At 32.0% G+C, this 24,566-nt stretch overlaps 1 protein-coding gene across 5 annotated transcripts in view; it reads left to right on the top strand.

Annotated features, from left to right (window-relative positions):
• BORCS6 (BLOC-1 related complex subunit 6) overlaps positions 1-24,566 on the top strand; it is a 40,583-nt gene that overhangs the window by 11,476 nt on the left and 4,541 nt on the right. For 4 of the 5 annotated variants that reach the window (XM_075362246.1, XM_075362244.1, XM_075362245.1 and 1 more), the window contains exon 3: positions 3,084-3,268. In XM_075362246.1, the coding sequence (XP_075218361.1) occupies positions 3,084-3,268 (185 nt within the window). Of the gene's footprint in view, positions 1-3,083; positions 3,269-10,907; positions 10,970-24,566 lie in introns of all 5 variants that reach the window. The other variant, XR_012756016.1, reaches the window with a different exon arrangement.

A 24,566-nucleotide genomic window follows, 5' to 3' on the forward strand; every position in this document is an offset into this window, starting at 1 on the left:
AATTCACCTACTTTTATCTCAGTTCCAAATTATTATTTTTTTTTTACCTGTGTTATTATTAAACAGAAACTTTTTAAATTTATTTAGTATTATTTTATTTTATGTAAATTTCATTCTGTTATTTTTGTAATATTATTCATTCGATTGATTTGAATCATTCAGTTCAAACCCAGCTAACGCAGTGATAGAGGCTCACAGTTCATTACAGTTTGTGTTTCAACTGGTAAATCTCCTCTGCTACATGTGTGTATATATATATATGTTTATTTATTTATTTATATAGCCGCTGACACTCCCGGTAACATTAGTATTCCAATGAGGGGTTATACATCTAAATCGATTTAGCCGTTGAGCTACTACAGTGGAGCAAACATATGTACATTGTAAATATATTATACTCCTTTTTGGGCAGTCGTGTGAAAAGCAAAGCAATCTAGAATTAGATTATCTACAATATAATATTTTATATTATCTACAATAATAATAATAATAATAATTTATTAAATTAATAAAACATAGTTCAAATAGATTATTTAATGTCATACTAAAGAGCTTTCCTGCTCAGTTAGAGATAGGTGCTTGATGAAGGAATTGAGTAACTCAAAAAAGTACTTTTAGAAAGTATAATTTCTGTGTTATTTGAAAGTGAATCATTAAAAATTTTTCATGTTTAAAAAAAAGGAGTTATTATGTTTCATCATGGTGATCAACAACTTTAACTGCAGTATTGAACATTTTTGTCTTAGGGGCATTTTAAGTGGTGGGGTGAAATAGAAAGATCTATGTAAGAAGCTTAGAGTTATAGACTAAAATTCTTCACTTTACGTGCACAGTTAAAATGTGTTTGTTCTGCTTTAATTTTTATGATGAAAAACTTCTATTTTGTTAAAATATAATCTGTATTACGATGAAAAAATTAAAATTATTGTAATCATTCTTAACAATGTTAATTTATTTGAAACATAATTTTAAAGTCGTGACATGTTTTGTAGTCCTTTAGTTTTTTTTTACCATTTCTTTTACAGTTGTACTTCACTTATTTTAACAAATATTTTGATTTGGCCAGTCAGCAATCGTTAGATTGGAATCCAAGTTAATGACATTTACGTGTGTTAGTGAATAGTTAAAAAATAAGTAGCTGAAAAATGTGAAAATAATGATATATAGATTTTAATTTAAATAAGTATATTGATTGAAAAATTAGGAATAATTTACAAGATCATTATCTTTTTTATTTTTCATTTTATCATTAATCATTGTTATATACTATAGAATGAGAAAGTATACAGGTTTTGGGTAAGGTAGCAAACGATTCATCTATGTAAATTCAATTTATCCGAGTTCATCTGAATTGGTTCTACGTCTGGAAATTCCAGGGAGTACTATCCTGGAAATTAAAGATAGTAAAAATGTTGTTAAAGATACATTCAATGAATTGGCTCTCATAAATCATAAACTAATAATGGTGGGTGGAGTTCACTGCATGCTGTTGGCGAATGACCATAGCAATAAACATAAGAACTGTAATACAATTATCTTTTTATAAAATCTGGCTGACACAAAAGTTTACTCCTTAGTACTAATAAAATTCTGCAGAAATTAAAAGCTTAGATTATGCTTTTATTTGTCTTTATTTTTATAAAGATTTCATATATTGCCATTGCATGGTACATTTTGTTTGGTAATGAGCTAAACAATACCAAATAAAATGGTTATTTTTTATAATTAAATTTTTTCTTGGATATTTTATCAAAATAGACCCGATATCAAATATTTAATCATTTTCCACAGGAAATGCAATTTCATTACTTTCCCAGAATAATTGGATATGATCCTTTATTTTATTCTATGTATAAACAAAATAAATAATTTATTATTAATTTTATAATGATAGTACCCTGATGCTTAACAGCAAAGGGGGAAAGAAAGAATAAGTTATGTTGTTTATAAAGCAATAAATTCACAGCCTGAAAAGTACAGATGACTATTCAAATGCATTTCTTGTTGTAGATTTGTTCAGTTCATTGCTTTGACTTTGCATTCATTTTACATTAACAAATACTCTATACACTTTACTATGACTACTTGCTATCGATTGTCACCACATATGAGTGACACTGAAGATTTTGATAAATTAAGGAGGGCTGATTACCACATTAACAACAAAGTTATTGTTTTTGTTACTTTTTTTAATTATTTTATTTTTTATCATTTATTTTATGAAAATAATACTTTGTAATGTTTTTAATTTTAAAATTCCAACTTTTTCCCAGCCCAAAAAATTAGAATTTATCTTTAAAACTTTTCAAATATATTTCAAAAAGGTTTATAAGTACAGTATCAGTTTATTCAGTTTTTAGATTGGTAGCATATTAACAATGAAGGCTCATAAACACTTCTGAAGATTCAGATTTCTACCAAATGCAAACCATATTTAGAAAAAAATTAGATGCTTGTTTTAAATTTTAGAATAATTAATTAAAACTTCCAAATATGGTTTTGTAGAATTTTTTGTGGTTTCAAGCATTATAAAATATATTAAAAATGCAATATATCTGGTTTTTTTCGCAGATAAAAACATAAGTTAGTAAAAATTTTGTGAAGTTTTTTGAACTCTGTTGTTGGCTGTAGCTGCCAGCGTTCAGCTTAAAGTACAATTTATATAGCTTTGAAAGTTTGCAATGTTTTTCCAAAGGATTATAACACTATTTAAAAAAAAAAAATAATGTTTAGTTGGATGATTTCAAAGATGAGTAGTGGGAACAAATTAATGTTTGAATAAGGAACAAGCCTGAGGGAGCAACTGTATGGAGTAGTACGGCACTGTTTAAAACTCCACATTTAAAGAATTTCTTGTACCTTTTTGAAACTTAATTGGTCTTTTTGCAGTCTACCTTTTATGTTAAGTTTCTTTATTGAGTTTTGTATGTCTATATTGCCTTAGTGAGTATTTTTTACGAATGAGATTTCATAATGAAATATATGTGTTGCATTATCAGCTCATTTCTTCATTATGGTAATATTTGTATAATTGGTAAAGTTGTATTTTCTCTTAAAACACAATTTAATGTTAAATTTTATAGATGCATTACCTCCATTTGGAAGTGTTAGTAGTTGGAGTAATTCAACATGGCTGTATAGGCAGTCTCTAATGAACCAATTTCCAGTTATTGATGCCAGTATACTTAATGATTTAGAGGATGAAGTTGGAAGGATTGCTACATCTGTTGATAGTCTGACTGAAAATCTTGCCGAAATTCTTCATAGTGTAAGTAAATTGATTTTGTAAAGTAAATTAATTAATTAATTGTAAGTAAATTGCATTTTTTCCATTTTGCTAATTTTTCATTATCTGTCACTGATATGTTGATCTTCATATTGAGCGATACATATTTTATTTTAAACTCATTAATTAAAGAACCCTGTTTAGTAGCTGATAGTGTTAGAATATTTAAATAAATAAAAGTGTATATTTTTCTACTTATTTTATTACTGTAATTAGCAGTTCTACACAAATTATATATGTAAATGCATGACAAATTATAATTAAGGGCTGAAATACACGGACCATTTTTAGCAATTGAGGTCACCACAAAAAGTCATCAAAATGGATGGCTGGTGGTCAGGGAGTACAACTCCATATATTTAAATGAATAGTTTATTCCTAAACATATGCATGACACTGCAACTGCTAATTGCTTTAGTCAGTGAATGGTCATTCCTCATGTCAAGTGGTTTTGATTGATGTTCATCTTATTGTTCACAAGATTGCTTCTAGTTGAACCGACTAACTTCACTGTTCTGTTGTCTGCTCTTGTTTTCATACAGTTTGTTTGCTAGTTTTTATGGAGCTATTCATTAGGCTGGCTCTGAAATACATGCTAGCCTATGGAATTATTAAAGTGATTTGTTTAGAAATAAGGTGGGAAAAATGAAAGCATGGGAGAAAGATGGAAAGTGTTTTTTTGCAGTTTTATGCTGGAAAGCAAAAATAAAAATTAAATATTTAAGTACTGAATTCAGTTATTTTTGTGCTATTTGTTATTATAAGTTAATTATTTTTCATTAGTTTTTTGTTTAGTGTTTGGTAAAAACAGTATAAGCTTATTGTAAATTACAACATGAATACAATTTATTTTGAAAATAGTGAATTGCAATAATGTAGAATTTACTTTACATCTTAAAGTATAAAAATTAAAATATGCATATAATTAAATGTGAGTATATTCCAATTTTACAATAAAAAATTATACAAATAACAACTTATCAAAATACTGATTTTGCTATGTTTTCATGGGATTTCTGCTTTTTTACTATTGAAAGTATGATGCAAATTCTTCACATTTAGCAAAGCTTCCTTGACTAAATTTTCTTGATACTTTGTAACATTCTTTATAAATTAGTATATCCTAAAAATAGTAACTATCTCGGTGAAAAACAACATTATAAATTGCACAATACACCTTTATTATTATCAATTATCAATTGCTGAAACTATGTGTATATTTAATAGTCATAAAATACTCTCTATTTGTTAGCGAGTATTCCAAAAGAACACTTTTCATACCTCTGTGATCAACAATTGTTAATAGAATATTTTTATATTAGTTTTCAGAAATTTTCTTCTATATAAATGTGAAAATTCTGTTAGTTTAAAAGCTTCATCTGACAAATACAAAATATAAGTGTGCTGTTTTCAGAATTGGTGATGGATGAGGAATGTCCAGTTTATGCTCTTTTAATAATTTGTAAAACACACAGTTATGTAATTGGGATCTGATGATTTTCTATAAACACCTATATCAACATAAATAAAGTTATAATTTGAATTGGCTACTGCTAGAAGTATTAACAAAAAGAAATGTTAGTAATTATAGTATAAAGACCCACTTCTAGAAGTTTTTATTATTCCAATATGTTTGACATTGGTTTGTTGATATTGTAAATGCCTTGTCCGTTTCCAATCACTTTTCCTTCTTTGTAAGTGCAAATATTCCTTTCTAGAATTTATTCTAAATTTCTTCTTATTCTAACATTTCTTTTTTCTAGCATTTCTTCTTATTCTAGAATTTTTCTTATCCTAGCTGTCTGGTTAATTGTACTAATACTGCATCAGAATGCGAAATACAAATCCTTGAAAGATGATTTGGTTGCCAGGTATCTGCCAAATTGAGGAGTATTGTTATGTGAATTGTGAAGCCTTAGACATTTTAATTATTTTAAATTAGGATTAAAACAATGAAATGATTTTAAAATAACCATTTTTGTAACATTTGTGTTCTTATGGATTTTCGTTGGGGGAAAAAAAAAATAGAATTCATTGATTACCATAATTTGGATTATTCTTTCTATTACATACTTTTTTCATTAATATTATTGAAATAATCTCTTTTTTATTCTAGTTATTTTAGTTGTTATTATACTCTATGTTATTATTTTTATGCAAGTTAAAAAATACAGTTGGCCTTTAATGTAGGGTCCTAAATATCTGATTCTTACAGTATGAATATAATTCTAGTTTAGTGCCAATACTACCTAAACATTATGTTAAACACATTAATGTTAAATTAAATTATGTTAACACATTATGTTAAACATTGTGTTAACTACCTAAACATTATATGTTTAAGCCTATGTAAAAAAAAAGAAGAAATTGTCTGTTAATACAGAAATATTTTAGATCAGGAGATGCCGTCCACACAAGAAAACCTTAAATATATTTCAGTCAGTTATCCATTTTGCTACCTTTGAGTGAATTGAAGACCAGCGAAAAGTTCTATAACAGAACAATATAGTGCCCCTCCATTAATACATTTTTAAATATTTATTTCATTATTTTAAGGTAGTCTATAATTAGAAAATAATGTTGAAATTTGTGTTATTTTTTGAGTCAACATTTTTAAATATTAAATTTTCTTTGTTTTTATAAAAAAAAGAAAAGATTCTTTGTTTGCTACTAAAAAAAAAAAAATATCAATATGCTAATTTAATTAAAATTAAATAACTATTTTATTTGAATATTTTATGCTCAAACTTATTTTATATACATTTTTTTTACTGAAAAATCTTTTTATTAATAATGTTTCATCACATGTTAAAACTTTTGCAAAAATAATTGGTTGGTAAATACAAAAGTTTTGTTAAATCAATAACAAATTAAAGGTAGTTAATGTCCATCTAGATTCAGAATAAATATAGTTATATCACAACGGAGATCATAATATTATCTCTGATTTTTTTTTATTTATTTATTTTATTATTTATTTTTATATGATCATCTGAGTAATTCATGCACAAAGTAACATTTCTTATCATTGTAATCAACATTATTTGCTTAATAAAAACAAAGTATGTAAAATAATTATAATTACCAATATTTACCTCAATATTATGGCTAGTATTTGTTCTGGGTAGATCAGCTTTTGCGTGTTGGTATCCCATCTACTCATGTTCTCAGCTATTTTTCCCTGAATAAAATATATATTTCCTAGTTTTTATTACTTATTTCTAAACTATTTTCAATACTAGTAAATGGCAAATTATCATATCCAATAATTGGAAAATTATTTGTTACTTTTTTGAACTATTTATTTTCTGAAAATCTCTTCTTGAATGAACTTGGGGTTTTATCATTATCTTTTATGACTGCATAGGATCACTTAAGTCAATCTATTATCCAAGTCTCTTCGATGGGACTGTTTGGGTTTTGTGGTCCTCTCAGTACTTTTTCTTACATTCCAATCTTTGTGCCCTTTCTAGCATTGAAATTGTTTGTGTTGAAGTGACTTTTTTCTTGTGAGTGTGAAGCGAGTATTTTTGTTCTTGATTTTCTTGTTTAATTTTATCTTATCTGCGGTGTCCACAGGTGTAATTTCCTTCAGATCCTTTCTTATTTCTCTGATCCATCTGCATCCTGTCTTGGTGTTTTTTCAAGTCGAGATTATACTGTACTAGCTGTTTCAGAATTCTTAATCCTTGCATCCTCATGATATGTACAAAGAATCCTAGTCTCCTCTTATGCATGGTATCAGTGATGGGTTCTAACTTTTTGTACAGGACTTTGTCGGGCACAATCTACCACCTGTCTTTCTGGTACTTTTTATTGATGTAGGTTCTTCCAATTCTGCTTTTGATTTTCTGGAGTCTGGCTTTGATTGTTCGTTCAGGTGGAAGAATGTTTTTGCTGCATAAGCAAAAATTCGTCCCAGAATTTTATCTTTGACTTAGTGTTTGTGAGGGTCAGTTTTATCATGTTTATTAATTTGTATGTAGTCCAAGGTATCTTAGCATTTTTAGTAGGGATTCTCTGTTTCTTTTCCTGTTGTAATCGATTATTAGCTTGAGACTCATAATCTGGTCTGGACAGCTCCTCTAGGGTCAGAAAACTCCCTGGTATTCTTGTAGTTCTTTCTCAAGTTGTGAACCGATCCTATTGAGGATGATGCTTGAAAGAATTTTGTATGTTGTGTTCAGGAATGAAATTCCCCTGTAATTGTTAGGGTCTGTTTTGTCCCTTGTTTTGTGTAGCATATGGATGAGAGCTGTTGCCTATTGTTCTGATAGTTCTTCTTTGATTCAGATATTGACAAGCTGTTGATGAAGGGCAACTTTTGCTGATCTTTCTGCATGTTTCCAGATCTCTAAAAAAGTCTGATCTTCTCCCACTGCTTTGTAATTCTTTATCCCACCCAGTTCTTGGTAGACTTCTTTTATTGTAGGAGGGTTGATGTTTTCTGGTGGTGTTGTTATTGGGGTGTTGATGTTGAAGTTTAGGAGTTCTGTCGGTTCTTGCAATTTACGAATTTGATGAAATATTTATCTAGGATTTTTGCATTGTCTTTTTTGTTATGGGCTAGTTTACTGTTTTCATTCTTTATTAGTAGGGTTGGCGGTTCATATTTTTGGAGCTGATTTTTGAAGGTTTTGTAGTAGTCTCTTGACTGTTGTATTGAATTCTTCTTTTATTGACTTCAGTGTGTTTTTATGATGTTATCTTTTTATTCACCTTAGGGTTTGGTTATTATCTTTCTTTGTTTTACTAGATTTTGGAAGAATGTTTCTGATTTTTAGGATTGGTGAAATAGTCATGCTTGATGTCTTTTTTCCACTGTTTTGTCACATTCGCTGTTTCACCATTGATGTTTTTTACAAGATTTATTGGTCCTAAGTCTGTGATTTTTTTAAGGTTGTTGACTAGTTCTTCAAGTTTATCCATGATTTCTATTTTTTCAGTTGTTTTTTGGTAATTTATCCTACATAAATTGACTACAGCCATACATTTAATCCTATTATCAAATAAATTATATTTCTGTTTGCTTAATTTTTATTTGTAGTATTGATTTCATTTTTTTCCCTGAAAGTTGTTTCAAACTTTGGTTCATCATCAATTGTAAAATACGAGGGTTTTTTTTTTTCAAGGTCTGATCGGTCACGAAATTAAAACCACAGTGAAAATAAAAAATTTGTTATTTCTAACAAGTACTTATATAGTTATACTATTTCTCTACATAGTCGCCACTCCGATTTAGACATTTGTCATAGCGTGGTACCAACTTTCCAATACCCTCGTCATAGAACAGAGCCGCCTGTGTTTTCAGCCATGTTTCTACGCTGGTCTGCAGCTCGATGTCTGTGCCAAAATGTTGTCCTCATAGCCAGCGTTTCATGTGAGCAAAGAGGTGAAAATTGGATGGCACCAAGTCCAGGCTGTATGGTGGATGATCAAACACTTCCCAACGAAAACGCTTCAGGAGCTTCTTTGTTACAGCTGCAGTGTGCGGCCGAGCATTGTCATGGAGAAAGACAATGCCTGATGACAACATTCCTCCCAGCTTATTCTGAATTGCCCTTCGTAGACATTGAAGAGTCACGCAGTATGAGGCTGTAGTGATGATCGTGCCACGTTCCATGAATTCCACCAAGAGAACTCCATTCTGGTCCCAGAACACAGTAGCCATACACTTTCTGTTGGAGAAGGTTCGCTTGAACTTCTTTGATTTACTGGGAGATTGAGAATGCGTCCACTGTTTGGATTGTTCTTTTGTTTCTTCAGTTTCAAAATGGACCCATGTTTCGTCCCCTGTGACAATTTTGTTCAAAAAATCTTCTCCTTCATTGTGGTAGCGCTGGAGAAACGTTAGGGAGGCGTCCATTCTGATTGTTTTGTGATGGTCGAACAGCATCTTGGGAACCCATCTTGCACACAGTTTGCGGTACTGAAGTCTCTCACTCACAATGGTGTAGAGAGATGACCTTGAAATTTCAGGAAACGAATCTCTCAATACAGAAATTGTGAACCGATGATTTTCTCGAATTGCCTCATCCACTTGCTCAATGAGATCATCGGTGACACTCACTTTCTTCCCTGACTGCCTGAATCATGAACATCTGTACATCCTGCTTTAAAGTTCCTGCACCATTGTCGCACTTTGCTGTCACTCATTCACCGTACAAGTTTCACCGTACACATTACTTATTCGTTGATGAATTTCAGCTGCATTACACCCCTCAGCCTGAAGAAATCAAATTACCACACGCACTTCACACTTGGCAGGAGATGCTATTGTTGTAGACATGTTTACGTGCTAGCTGTGTGTTCAGAACTAAACAAAGTGACGCGGCATGATTGAAGGCCATACTAGAGACGCTGCGCAATACATATGCTCAAAGGTTCATCAGATTTTTGTGCGGGTTTTTATTTTGCGACCGATCGGACCTTGAAAAAATTATCACATAAAATATCCTATTTATTTTCATGACAAAAGTTTTGGAACTTAAATTTATACTGTCAATTAAATATTGCCAGTTTTGTCTACATCTGTTTTGAAATGTACCATTTTAAATTATTCTTCCTGTTGTAAAAATATTTTCTTGCTTGTATGTGTTCATTTTTATCATTGATGAGCTGATGATCTATTCTTGGTTTTATAGATGTAATACTTCTTTAAGTTTTTTAATTTTTTTAAGTTAAGATGTATTTCTATGATTTCTAAGTTACTTTCTTTATCTCTGATGCTATGCTTGTTATTAATAAGATATTCTGTGGCTTTTGGATTAATTATCTGTTAATTAATTCTTTTATTTTTATTGTTCAATTTCAAATATAGGTTGGATTAATCTATAGTGCAATAAAACATGAAATAAATAACGTAATAATTTCAGTTAATGTAATATCAGTACTGACCATAATAAGAAAATTGAAGGTCTAACTGATTAATGCAGTAGTAAATTTATGTTAATCATATTAATACTGTTATTAGTTAATCTGTTCGTAATATATTTTTATTTTTATATTCTGTTTTTATTTTTGTATTATTCTTTTTCTGTTTTTTATTTTATAGAATTATTTTTACTTCATTTTTTCTTTTGTATATATCTGTCTGATTTACATTTTTACAGCAGACATATGAGATCTGTTCAGAAAATAACCGAACATTTTTAATTACCCGCCAACAGAACTGTTTAGTGATCTACAGTTGGTATCATTGTGTTATGATACAATGTAAAATTTTGTGTGAAACCAGAGGAAAACTTTCACAGAAACGTTTCAATGTTGCCAACCACACGTAACTAAATATCTCCATTGGTGTATAATTAAAAAAATGTTCAGTTATTTTCTGAACAGACCTCGTATATTGAAGTAAAAGAATTACATAGTTCATTATAGCTTGTCCAAGCCGAATTGGCACAGATCTGATCTAGGCGATGGTTGTCTAGCTAGTGCTATAATGTGCTACTCATGGAAGACAGTATACATATGATATATTTATAATTGGTATGATAAATTTCATGGTATATATACAATATAATTTTTTTTAATCTTACAATAATTTTTTAATTTACCTAACTTTTTCTTCCGTGTACTAAATAAAGGAAGTATTGTTACCATGAAAAATTTTTGTTTTCAGATTTCAATGGAAATATTCATTTTGACCATTCCTGAATCCATTTTGATAGTTTCCTCTGACAGGTAGTCTTATTCTTTATGACTTTGGGGGTTGGTGTCTCCACGGCCCTAGCCTCTGCAGCTTTTCTTCCCACTACACCCAGAGCTGCAGAACACTTTATATTATACATATACAACACTATACTAAGAACACTATACAAATTACAACATATACCCTTACACAACTACACAACAACATTCTACAATATTTCCTCTTTCACTTACACTTGGTGATGTTGCGACACCTTATGAAACGCAACTGTAACCCAAGGTGAAAATATTGTGCCGGTGAGTGAATGGCTGTACATAGTGTGTCTTGAATGATGTCCTCTGTGCACCTGGGTAAATCCAGTTGTAATTAGCTCTAGCTCCAGTACATGTGCGCTCTGCTGGAGTAGTCCATTCTATCGCCTTTACTGGCGGGACCAAGATTTCAAGTCCACAAAATAATCCTACGATGGTTGGTGGTCCATCTGAAAAAAACCACCTAACCTTGTCATGTGAAAAGACCTCATTCGGCGTTTTCTGATGAAGATAAAAACTATATGGATGAAAATATTGTGAATGGTGATGCATCCCATCCACTGTATAAAAATATATGATTTATTGTTCAGCAAGGAGGCTTTCTTCAAAAGGTCTTTCCATTCCTGATAAATAAAGTTATAACGGGTCGAGGTGGTTTGCCGAAAAACGTCTGGAAGTTAAGAGATAGATCAATGGTTGAGACGGTTAATGATGAACAGAGTCGATCCCTCTTACGTCTTATCAATTTTGGTAATAAACATAAAGGCAGTTTGCCACAAATCTTTAAATACTAGCCGAGGGGTAATCTTTTGCTGGGATTTTCTGGAGATGAATGTTAATGTAATAGCTAGTGAGCTTCAAACTCTGGAATTTGTGGAGGTGAAGCAAATAATGAAAAGGCAAAGCAGAGTGGAAGAACCTACACCTTCCTTTATTTTGACATTTAGCCTTCCCTTAACACCAGAGAAAATAAAAGTAGGTTATCTATCAGTTCGAGTAAGAACATTCATACCCAACCCATGGTGATGTTTCAAATGCCAAGGGTATGGTCACATTACAATGTCCTGCTCAAAAACAGTGATCTGTGCTCGATGTGGTAAGGAAGTCACAGTGACACTAACTGCGAAGAAAACGAGAAATGTGTGAATTGCAGTGGATCATATACAGCTTGCTCCTAGGATTGCCCAACTATTAAAGAAGAGAAGGCAATTCTCAGAATCTGTACAGAGCAAAGACCTTCCTTTCCAGCTGCACAAAGAGACTATAGAAAATTAATCAACTCTCATAACTTAGTTAAACACAATATTTCTTTCGCCACCGCTAAAGCTGTTTGATAGGTGACACCTATCAAAGCTCCTTTAAATGTAGATAACCAACAATGGGGATCCTGCAGTGAGTTAAAAAAATTTGTGCAGAAGTTATCTGATCAAATCTCTTCACTGACGGCCACTATTTTAGAGCTTACTAAAATGAATAAAAAGTCAATAGTTGCAGCCAGTGAAACTCGATGTGGTAAGGAAGTCACAGTGACACTAACTGCGAAGAAAACGAGAAATGTGTGAATTGCAGTGGATCATATACAGCTTGCTCCTAGGATTGCCCAACTATTAAAGAAGAGAAGGCAATTCTCAGAATCTGTACAGAGCAAAGACCTTCCTTTCCAGCTGCACAAAGAGAATATAGAAAATTAATCAACTCTCATAACTTAGTTAAACACAATATTTCTTTCGCCACCGCTAAAGCTGTTTGATAGGTGACACCTATCAAAGCTCCTTTAAATGTAGATAACCAACAATGGGGATCCTGCAGTGAGTTAAAAAAATTTGTGCAGAAGTTATCTGATCAAATCTCTTCACTGACGGCCACTATTTCAGAGCTTACTAAAATGAATAAAAAGTCAATAGTTGCAGCCAGTGAAACCAGCAGTTCAATCCCTCTGAAAGTTCCTGTCCCTAAAGTTTTACCTTTGTGGACAGGAGTAAATGCAGCTGGTGGTAAGCCACCAAATAAGCTCCCTGTTAAGGAAGCCCACACAACCACCTCTGGGATGTCGTCTGCAACTTCCCATTTTTCTAAATCTCCATTTCCAACACCATGTTTACTGGAGGAAATGGTAGAGGAACCGCCCGATACCAGGCATATGATTTTCATAAAATAAAACTTTGAAAAAAAAAACTGGATCACCTATAATTAATTTTGTCATATATTTACCTGTATTTCTGCATCTAACTACCTTTATTTATGAGCATCATTCAGTGGAACATTAAGAAGTCTTCGGTCCTGAATTGAAGATGTTAGAGTGTTTATCTGTGTACATGAACCATTAATAATGTGCTTCCAAGAAACTGATCTATTACAGCAAGATGCGGTAACACTCAGAGGCTATACATGTGAGAGATACGACTGTCTTGTAGATAGTAGAGAGAGTGGCGGTGTTGCTATTTTCATGCAGAATGAGGTGTCGACTATAAGGCTACAACTAGCTACCCTAATTCTTGCTGTTGCTATAAAAATCACAGTCCCCTTTAAATTGCACATCTGCAATTTGTGTCTCTTGCAGAACTCTGAGTTCAATGTTGTAGAGATATCAAATCTCCTCGCGCAAATCCCATTAATAATAGGAGGCTTCAATACCCACCATATTTCCTGGGGCTCATCTTTCTGCTCCTTTTGAGGAAATTTGATAAACAGAATGAGACAAGAGTTGGACCTTTGTCTATTGAATGATGGGTCATACACATTTATATTTACTCATCTTCTGGTACACTCTCAAACATCGACCTCTCCTTTTGCTCTCCAGATTTACTCCCTCATCTTAATTGTTCTGCTTGTGACGATCTTCATGGTAGTGACCACAGGCCAATTGCTATAGCTTTTGGTGTCGACTGCAAGATGAATAAAAGACCATGGAGATTGATTGTTGTAAAGGCAGATTGAACAGTTACTGTAAAGCCATCACAGTATGACGATGGTGAAGACGCCCTTGGTGAACTTACCTCTTTTACGTCTCTGATACTTGACAATGCTGATAGATATATCCCACAAACATCGGGAAACCCAAAACATCTTTCCGTTCCTTAGTGGAATGCTGATTGCCAAAACGCTATTAGCAATCGATGACAAGCAGTATGTAAATTTAACCGTAGGCCTACCAATGAACACCTAGATTTGTATCATAAGGCTAGAGTGGTATGTTGTTGGGTATTCTTAGATGCTAGGAGGAAGTCATAGAGGTATTATGTGGACACCATCTCAGGCAATACTCCCATGTCTACTGTGTGGAAAAGATTTGTAGAATCTGCGGCTAAACCAAAACAATCTATTCTTGGACTCGTTCATGAAGGAGAACTCCTTACATCATCTTCTACAGTGGCAAGTATTTTGGCAGGTTGTTTCTGATGGGTGTCTCTCACCTCATCATGCAGTAATGAATTTCGGAGGTACAAATTACAGATGGAAGTACTGTTGTTAAACATTGGTGATTCGGTCGGTGAATTAAACAGTCCATTTTCATTCAATGTGTTGTCACGTGCATTTAAAAATTCATGTTACACCCTCCCCTGGACCTGACAACATTTGTCTTATGTTCTCACACCTTCCTAATTTGGGACTACAGCTCTACAACACCTATTGTGAATTTATAATAGTCTATTCTCCTCACAAGTTTTCCTTTCAGTCTAGTCAGAAGCCATTGTCGTACCAGTACTTAAACCTGGTAAAGACAAAGGAAGTCCCTCAAACTATCGCCCTATCTCTTTGACAAGCATTTTATGCAAAGTGATGGAGAGAATGGTGAACCACAGGATTACATGGTACTTAGGAGTCATGGCCTTTTATCTTCAGAACAGTGTGGTTTCCGACAAGGACGATCATCCATTGACCATTTAGTATCATTGGAAACAGCCATTCAAGCGCTTTCATACTACGCCAGCACCTCATTGCTATCTTCTTTGATATCTGAAAGGCATTCGATACGGCCTGGCGATGTGGTATTCTATACACCCTCAAAGAATGTGGAGTCAAGGGCAATGTGCTTGCTTCTATCAGAGGTTTCTTAAATGACCGAACTTTTCATGTTCATGTTGGAGATTCTCTATCGAGTATCATCATCTTAGAGAATGGAGTACCTCAAGGAAATTTTTTAAGTGCCACCTTATTTTCTATAGCCTTCAACAGTATTACTGAGTGTGTGCAGCCACCTAATTCATGTTTGTTATTTGTTGATGATTTTGCTATATATATTATGTCCTGTTCAACAGCCACAGCAGAGAGACTACTACAGAACACTGTATCTCGCCTTGAAGCTTGGTCCAGGGTTACTGGTCTGTTTTCGGCTGTAGGTTCCTTCCATTCCACAAGTTTTTCTCAATGAGCTTATTGCTACCTCTCCTTATGTCAAGTTTTTAGGTTTATTTTTTGATAGCCACCTTACTTGGGTCAATCATATCAAATAATTTTAAAAAAAATTTTGAACTTTTAGATATGATGCAAGTCGTTAGCAACACCGAGTTGGTGTTGCCCTAAGTATGATATGATTTTATTATTCCTTAGTTCGTTGCCATTTAGATTATGGTTGTGTCATCTACTCTTCAGTGTGTCATACTGTGTTTAAAATGCTGGATGCTGTACATTATGTTTTCCTTCGGCTTGCCACAGGTGCATTTAGATCAACCCCTGTTGCAAGCTTACTTGTTGACCACAGTGAGCTGCCACTTTGGGATAGGCGGGACCAGCTTTTCAAAGGACAGCCAAATCACCTGGCTTTTGACTCAGTCCTTGGGAATCCTAATTTTGGAAGGTATGAGGACCATCCATCTTGTACTGCACCTGCAGGTCTTCATACGTGACATCTATTGCACCTTATAAATGTGGACACACCTTTTCCAATGTAGCTGTGCTCATATCCTCCATGGAGAATCAATCTTATAAATTTTATTTTGACCTTACAATGTACAATAAAGAATCAACACCACCTACTGTTTTCCAGCAAATGTTTCACCATATTCTGTCAAAGATAAACTCATGTACAGCAGTATACACTGATGGATCGAAACAAAATGATACCGTTGGTTGCGCATTTGTTGTCAGTGATAGAAATGATACATTTGGTCTACCTGGTATTACAAGTGTGTTTACTGGTGAACTATATGCTATAAATAAGGCTGTGAATATCATTAACCCTAAGTACCGAAATATCCTTATTTGTAGGGACTTGTGTAGTGCAGTTCAAGCTTTAGAAAATTTTTACTCTAGACATCTTTTTTCACTGAAATCTAAAATGCAGTCGTTGAGTTGATTTTGTGTTGCCATGGGACTCATGCAGAAAAACTCATTGTGAGGAAGTGATCCTGTGTCGATTGCAGTTAGGACATACCAGAGTCGCACATGAGTACCTCATGTCAGCAGGATCCGCACCACTGTGTGTACGATGCAACAGCCACTTGACTGTGCGCCACATACTTGTGGATTGCATATGTTATGCAGTGTTGTATCGTAAATTTAAATTACACAGAAATAGTCGTCAAATTCTGAGCAATAATAAGGAAGTTTAAGACTTGAGTGTTGCTATTTTTACGTAGTGTTAATATTTTACACAAAAATTTTAAATTGTAATATTTTTTTTTTTCTAGTGCTGAAGAATTATTTTGTGTTTGTTTTTCTTTTATTTAATTATTTTGATTTTTATTATTATTTTTATTCGATATCCAAGAAGGGACCTTTACACCCCTCTCAGATTTTATTAATGTTTTATTTCAATTTTTTATTTACATTTTATTTATTTATTTTTGCAAGCATTGGAAAAGGCAAGGAAGGAAATATAGTGGGTGAATACGGGCTGGGCAAAAGGAATGAAAGAGGGGACCGACTTATAGAGTTTTGCACGAAGTATAATTTAGTAATTGCCAACACCCAATTTAAAAATCATAATAGAAGAATATACACTTGGAAAAAGCCAGGCGATACTGCAAGGTATCAGATAGATTATATCATGGTTAAGCAAAGATTTAGAAATCAACTCGTGGACTGCAAAACTTACCCTGGAGCAGACATTGATAGCGACCATAATTTGGTGATAATGAAATGTAGATTGGGGTTTAAAAACCTGAAGAAAAGGTGTCAGATGAATCGGTGGAATTTAGAGAAGCTTGAGGAAGAGGAGGTAAAGAAGATTTTTGAGGAGGACATCGCAAGAGGTCTGAGTAAAAAAGATAAGATAGAAAATGTAGAAGAAGAATGGGAGAATGTTAAAAAGGAAATTCTTAAATCAGCAGAAGCAAACTTAGGCGGAATAAAGAGAACTGGTAGAAAACCTTGGGTTTCAGACGATATATTGCAGCTGATGGATGAACGTAGAAAATATAAGAATTCTAGTGATGAAGAAAGTAAAAGGAACTATCGGCAATTAAGAAATGCTATAAACAGGAAGTGCAAACTGGCGAAAGAAGAGTGGATTAAAGAAAAGTGTTCAGAAGTGGAAAGAGAAACGAACATTGGTAAAATAGACGGAGCATACAGGAAAGTTAAGGAAAATTTTGGGGAACATAAATTAAAATCTAATAATGTGTTAAACAAAGATGGTACACCTATATATAATACGAAAGGTAAAGTCGATAGATGGGTGGAATATATTGAAGAGTTATACGGAGGAAATGAATTAGAAAATGGTTTTATAGAGGAAGAAGAGGAAGTTGAGGAGGATGAAATGGGAGAAACAATACTGAGATCTGAATTTAAGAGAGCATTAAAAGATTTAAATGGCAGAAAGGCTCCTGGAATAGACGGAATACCTGTAGAATTACTGCGCAGTGCAGGGGAGGAGGCGATTGATAGATTATACAAACTGGTGTGTAATATTTATGAAAAAGGGGAATTTCCGTCAGACTTCAAAAAAAGTGTTATAGTAATGATACCAAAGAAATCAGGGGCAGATAAATGTGAAGAATACAGAACAATTAGTTTAACTAGTCATGCATCAAAAATCTTAACTAGAATTCTATACAGAAGAATTGAGAGGAGAGTGGAGGAAGTGTTAGGAGAAGACCAATTTGGTTTCAGGAAAAGTATAGGGACAAGGGAAGCAATTTTAGGCCTCAGATTAATAGTAGAAGGAAGATTAAAGAAAAACAAACCGACATACCTGGCGTTTATAGACCTAGAAAAGGCATTCGATAACGTAGACTGGAATAAAATGTTCAGCATTTAAAAAAAATTAGGGTTCAAATACAGAGATAGAAGAACAATTGCTAACATGTACAGGAACCAAACAGCAACAGTAGCAATTGAAGAACATAAGAAAGAAGCCATAATAAGAAAGGGAGTCCGACAAGGATGTTCTCTATCTCCGTTACTTTTTAATCTTTACATGGAACTAGCAGTTAATGATGTTAAAGAACAATTTAGATTCGGAGTAACAGTACAAGGTTAAAAGATAAAGATGCTACGATTTGCTGATGATATAGTAATTCTAGCCGAGAATAAAAAGGATTTAGAAGAAACAATGAACGGCATAGATGAAGTCCTACGCAAGAACTATCGCATGAAAATAAACAAGAACAAAACAAAAGTAATGAAATGTAGTAGAAATAACAAAGATGGACCACTGAATGTGAAAATAGGAGGAGAAAAGATTATGGAGGTAGAAGAATTTTGTTATTTGGGAAGTAGAATTACTAAAGATGGACGAAGCAGGAGCGATATAAAATGCCGAATAGCACAAGCTAAACGAGCCTTCAGTAAGAAATATAAGTTGTTTACATCAAAAATTAATTTAAATGTCAGGAAAAGATTTTTGAAAGTGTATGTTTGGAGTGTCGCTTTATATGGAAGTGAAACTTGGACAATCGGAGTATCTGAGAAGAAAAGGTTAGAAGCTTTTGAAATGTGGTGCTATAGGAGAATGTTAAAAATCAGATGGGTGGATAAAGTGACAAATGAGGAGGTATTGCGGCAAATAGATGAAGGAAGAAGCATTTGGAAAAATATAGTTAAAAGAAGAGACAGACTTATAGGCCACATACTAAGGCATCCTGGAATAGTCGCTTTAATTTTGGAAGGACAGGTAGAAGGGAAAAATTGTGTAGGCAGGCCACGTTTGGAATATCTAAAACAAATTGTTAGGGATGTAGGATGTAGAGGGTATACTGAAATGAAACGACTAGCACTAGATAGGGAATCTTGGAGAGCTGCATCAAACCAGTCAAATGACTGAAGACAAAAAAAAAAAAAAAAATTTATTTTTATTAAGTTTTAAATATTTTCTTGTTATTTCCCACTGTGATATTAGTTATACATTTTTTAATGATATTAGTTTTAAGCTTTTAATAATATTTTATCTGTTATTAGTTGTAAGTTTTAGTTTTTATGTTAGTTGTAGTATTTCAGTCTACGTTATTGAAGAAGGGGCCTTTTACACTCCTCTTGGACTTCATTAATTTCTATTTAAATTTTTTTTACTTCATTTTATTTTATCTTTACGCTTAGTTTTAATTCAAACTACACAGTTGTGATATTAGCTTGAAGAGAAATTTTAGCTGTGATGTAATTTTTTAATTTTTAAGCTAGTTCACTTCTTGTATTTTATAACATTTTATTCTGGGCGATGAAAACGCCAAAGCGTTTTTCACCCAAAAAAAATTTTTTTGACTAGTTTTGGTGTGATGTCTATTTGTACGTATGTATGTACGTATCTCGCATAACACAGTAATGATTAGCCATAGGATGTTAAAATTTTGGATTTAGGACTGTTGTAACATGTAGTTGTGCACCTCCCCTTTTGAGTGCAATCGACTGAATCAAAAGTGTCTAAAAAAGTCCAAAATCCCAAAAACTTTGGATTTTGGACTTTTTCTTAACTGCAGTAGTAAGCTCTCATTGAGAGCTTTTCAACGATATATCATTGGTTCCAGAGTTATAGCCAGAGTAAGAGTTCCATTGGTTCCAGAGTAAGAGAAGGCACGTTGGTTGGAATCAGACTTCATCTCCTTTTTTTTTTTAATTTTAATTAAATATATTGATTTATTAATAATTATTAACCTGTGATTGTAAAAATAGTTTTACAATAAATAATTATTCAATAACAATAAAAAAAAAAATATGAAAAAAAATCAGAAGTTATTAGTGAAATAAAATTTTATGTACGTTTCAAAATGTCTATGTGTAATTTAGTAGACATTATTACATATGTGTATATGTAATAGAGTTGGTGAAACATCTGATTATTTAATATTAATTGAAAATTATGGTTTAGAATCGTATTATTTTTGAATTTTCTAGTTTAATTTTATTTAATTATTCTGGAATTTCTGTTTAATTTTTTCTATATTAAAGTTAACTACAGTGACTGAAAAATAGACCCTCACAAGATCAACGTACACACTGAGGCATACATCTTTTATAAATTACAAAAAATTCTTATCTTTTAGTTCATTAGCCCTCGGATATTGTTGGACAATATTCTCTCTATGACGGAGTTGATCATCATTTCATTTATTTGTTTTTTGTTACCAATCATTTAATCACTGTTTGGTTTGATAGAATTCTTCTGATCTTAACTTGTGTACACGTTCTCTAGTTTTCAAATTTTCTCTTTCTTTATATTCATTATCCTCTCTTAATCTTTTAATTCTTTCCTTGGTCTTAATGTTTTCTTCCTCTTTATATTTATCATCTTTTCTTAATGTTTTTATTCTTTCTTTGTTTACAACATTTTCTTCCTGTTTTTTTTTTTTTTTATTTGGTTCGTAACATTTTCTTCCTTTTTATTCTTTCTTTGATTTTAACACTTTCTTTCTCTTTATATTTATCATCTTCTCTTAATTTTTTTATTCTTCCTTTGTGCTTAACATTGTCTTCCTTTTCTTGTTCATCTTGTTTTTTTGAGATATATTTCTTCATGTTATCTTTCATTTTTCTTTATGATTGTTTCTTTTTCATTTTTGATTATTTACCAAATAATCCAATAATAAAAACTGAGTATTTTACACCGTAAGGTCGAAATTAATATTTGTAACCAGTATTCAGGAGTTCACTAAACAGAATAGTTTAATTATTATTAACTTTTATTTATACGACATACCGGAAATCTGAAACTTTTGTTAATCAGCAACTCACTAAGATACGAATAATACTGATCTAGTAATATGATTAATATAGGGACTTTTACTGTATCCTAATATTTCATGTAAGATTGTTGAATTAATAATTATATAAATATTTGATGTTAATAAAAACTAATATTTCAGCAATTGTGTAACTCTCAACTTTATTAAAGAATTGGAGGATCGTATCTCACTTTCAAATGAAATAAGTTTAGTGAAGTGCAGCAAAATTTGTGTATATGTAATTTAATAGGTGTACAAGGAAGTCATATGGTGTCCACATCAGTTTTTTTAATACTAATCTATGGTGTAAATTTTGTTTTTTTAATTGTTTTTTTTATACTAATGTTTATTCCAATCAATAAACAAATTCACATCATAAATTTTTTAATTATTTTTAGTGTTATATTTATATTAAAAAAAATAAAAATAAATTTATCACTGAATAAAACAATACACAAATATTTAGCTAACTTATTTTTACCACTCTTATATTAACTTGGACTATGTATGTGAGATTCATGGTATGGAACCTTTCAGTCGAATTTCGAAGCACTTCCTTTATTCATTCACTTTGAAATTTTGACTACAGGTTTGCTCCTGATGACAGCATATTTTAGCAACGTTATTAAGTTGCTAAGAGTCCCCTAAGTTGCTAGGTGAAAAAAATGCCCCTTGAACTTAAGCAACCTCATTTACAGTATGGAACTTTTCAGTCAAATTTTGAAGCACTTCCCGTTTTCCAATCGCTCTGAAATTTAGCGTACAGGTTTGCTCCTGATGACAACACAGTTTAGTAACATTTTCAAGTTGCTAAGCTGTCTCTAAGTTGCTAAGTGGAAAAAATACCCCTTGAACTTATGCAATCATCTTGTTTACATGCATATTTTCTTAGTGAAAGAAATTTTAGGTGAGATATATATTAGGGTATACAGTTGCTACTAGAAATTCTGTACAGTAGCAACCAAATTTTTGGGAAAATTTAGTACTTTTTAACCGGATTTTAATTTTCAGATGAAAATCGTTAATATCTTGAAAACAGTTGGTCCTAGTGCCCTGAAAAACTTTTTCGACCCCCCCAACATGCTTCTGTCTGCTCCCAGTGGTACCCGTCTGATGATAATATTTTAAGTCCTCCTGGGGCACTGTTCGAAATTTGGGGAGGGGGTGCAATGGGGTGCTATTGTAATATCTCTGCAAACGTTCATCCGATATTTACGATTCAAACGGCATATGTGTCAACAGGTCGATTGCTAACTGATTAACACATCAGTTACACTTTAGATCGATTGGATCTTGGTTATCCAGAGATTAACCTTATCGTTTAACCTTATATTTTGATTGCACTCACCCATCGTAAAACGTACCAATCCGATCTTTCACTAAATATGCTCAAACCTGTGCGCTAGTGCAGTTGTAAAGTATAAACTTATGAAGACTAAAAAGTAGAAAATAAAAAATATAAAAAACTTTTTAAAACCAGTCTTATATTAAAAGCACTAAAAAGTTGAAAATAAAAAATATGTAAAAAGTTTTTAAAACAGTACTTAAATTAAATGCGCTAAAAGATAAAGATAATTTTAGGATGGTATCTCAGAATGGAATTGACAACAAGCTTTGATGATGATATGATGTAAGATTATGTGAAAGTCATAGCTTCAAATTAAAAATTTGATGGTTTTGTCAATTTTTTCTTATGTGTGATGAATGGCCTAAAGAGTGGGGTGCAAACATGAGCACCCCATTACTTTGCGAAGAGAAATGAATCTTTTTCCGAAGCTATTTTACCAGTAATTTGTTAAACTGTTCTTTTTTAATTTCCTGTGGTGGATGCAACACTTTCTACAACTTTTTTGGGGTCACTAACAAACATTCCAACTGCAGCTTCTCCTGCCATGTAATTAAAAAATGTTGTGTATAATTTTTTCCCTTGGTGGTGAATGCCTTTTCCATGTAAATTAGTCTTAATATGCAAAATAATAAAATCAATTTGCTACCATAAGAATAGACCCGACAAAAATTTAGTAATTTAACGTGAATAAATTACTTTTAAAATTTTTCTTAAGACTTCAACTACTTTCAAGAATTGAAACCCAAAGAACGCTATAATTAGACAATAACCTTATACTCTTTGGACATACATAATTAACTGCAAATACAGTATAAATTAGAATGGAATCATTTACAAAAACAAGTTAGTCTCTGAATGAATCGGGAATGATTTATATAAAGAGATTTAAGTTTTCATTTGAATGTTTAGAATGACACATTGTTCGGTTATTATTTACTATAATAACCGAACGATTAAATAAGTAACTAATAAATATAAGATGTGAATTTATTAAATAAATCCATGCTCATTAGGCAGCAAGATATACAGCTATGCTGTTCATCAGATCTGTGCCAATTTGGCTTGGACTAGCTATACCATATTTTGTTTCAATTTTTTCTCTCCATACCATCCAATATTTAATACAGTGTAATATTATGGATAGGATTATTCATTATTTTTATCCTACTGTCCCTTTTTTTGTTATGTTATTAAAAGGACATGTCATTGAAATGAGTTCAAGTCAGACTTAAGAAAGTTTAATAGTTGAAAAGTTTGAAATTATTGAAAAGATAAAATGTCAGAGAAAAAAGATATTGCCAAAGAATTTGGAATTCCACCCGGTAACTCTATAATTCTAAAGAATGAATGAGAGTTTATACTGCTTGAGCAAATTCTGATAATTAATAGAAAAAGAATAAAAACAACTGAACTTTCTAATATTAAGATCATTTGATGAAATGGTTTAAACAATGCAGCAATAAGAATGTTAATATCAGAGGCCCTTTATTGAAAGAGAAAATTTATCAATATACACTATCAATACAGCACAAAGGGCGTAAGGACAGCAATAGTTGGTTAGACAATTTTAAGAAAATATATGAAATTTTTTTAAGTAAATTGTATGGTGAAAGGGCAAATGAGAACACAGGACTGGAAAGACTGGCTACATACAATATTCTTTTGTATAATGTGTGTACTTAATATATATATCCCATAATGTGTTTACTTAAAATTTTGTTAATTCATTACTGATAAAACATTACACTCTATATTTGTGAATTAATTGCAATGTAAAACTAAAAGACCAGTTTTCAAAAACTCACTGCTTCTTAACAAAAAATTATTCTCTTTTATTTTAATTTATTAATTCTTTTCCTGTTTATTGTTTCCTTTGTATTCTAAGACTGAGAACAATTTATCATCATCAGTGTTGCAAAGTGTTTCCGTAAATTGTTTTAATGTGATTATTGTGCTATTAGCATCTTTTGTGGTTGGTTCAGTTCAGAAGTTCTGTAAAACTGTTCATCCAAATATACTGAAATATTATTTCTATTTTCCGATGTAATTATTTTTTGATCTGCCATTATTTTCCAAAATAAACTATTTCTTTGGCACTATTTATAGCCTCCATTATTTACTGTACTCCATCCTCAGTTTAAATAATTCT

This window comes from Lycorma delicatula, chromosome 4 (genome assembly GCF_047948215.1).
Source record: "Lycorma delicatula isolate Av1 chromosome 4, ASM4794821v1, whole genome shotgun sequence".
Lineage (NCBI taxonomy): Eukaryota > Metazoa > Arthropoda > Insecta > Hemiptera > Fulgoridae > Lycorma > Lycorma delicatula.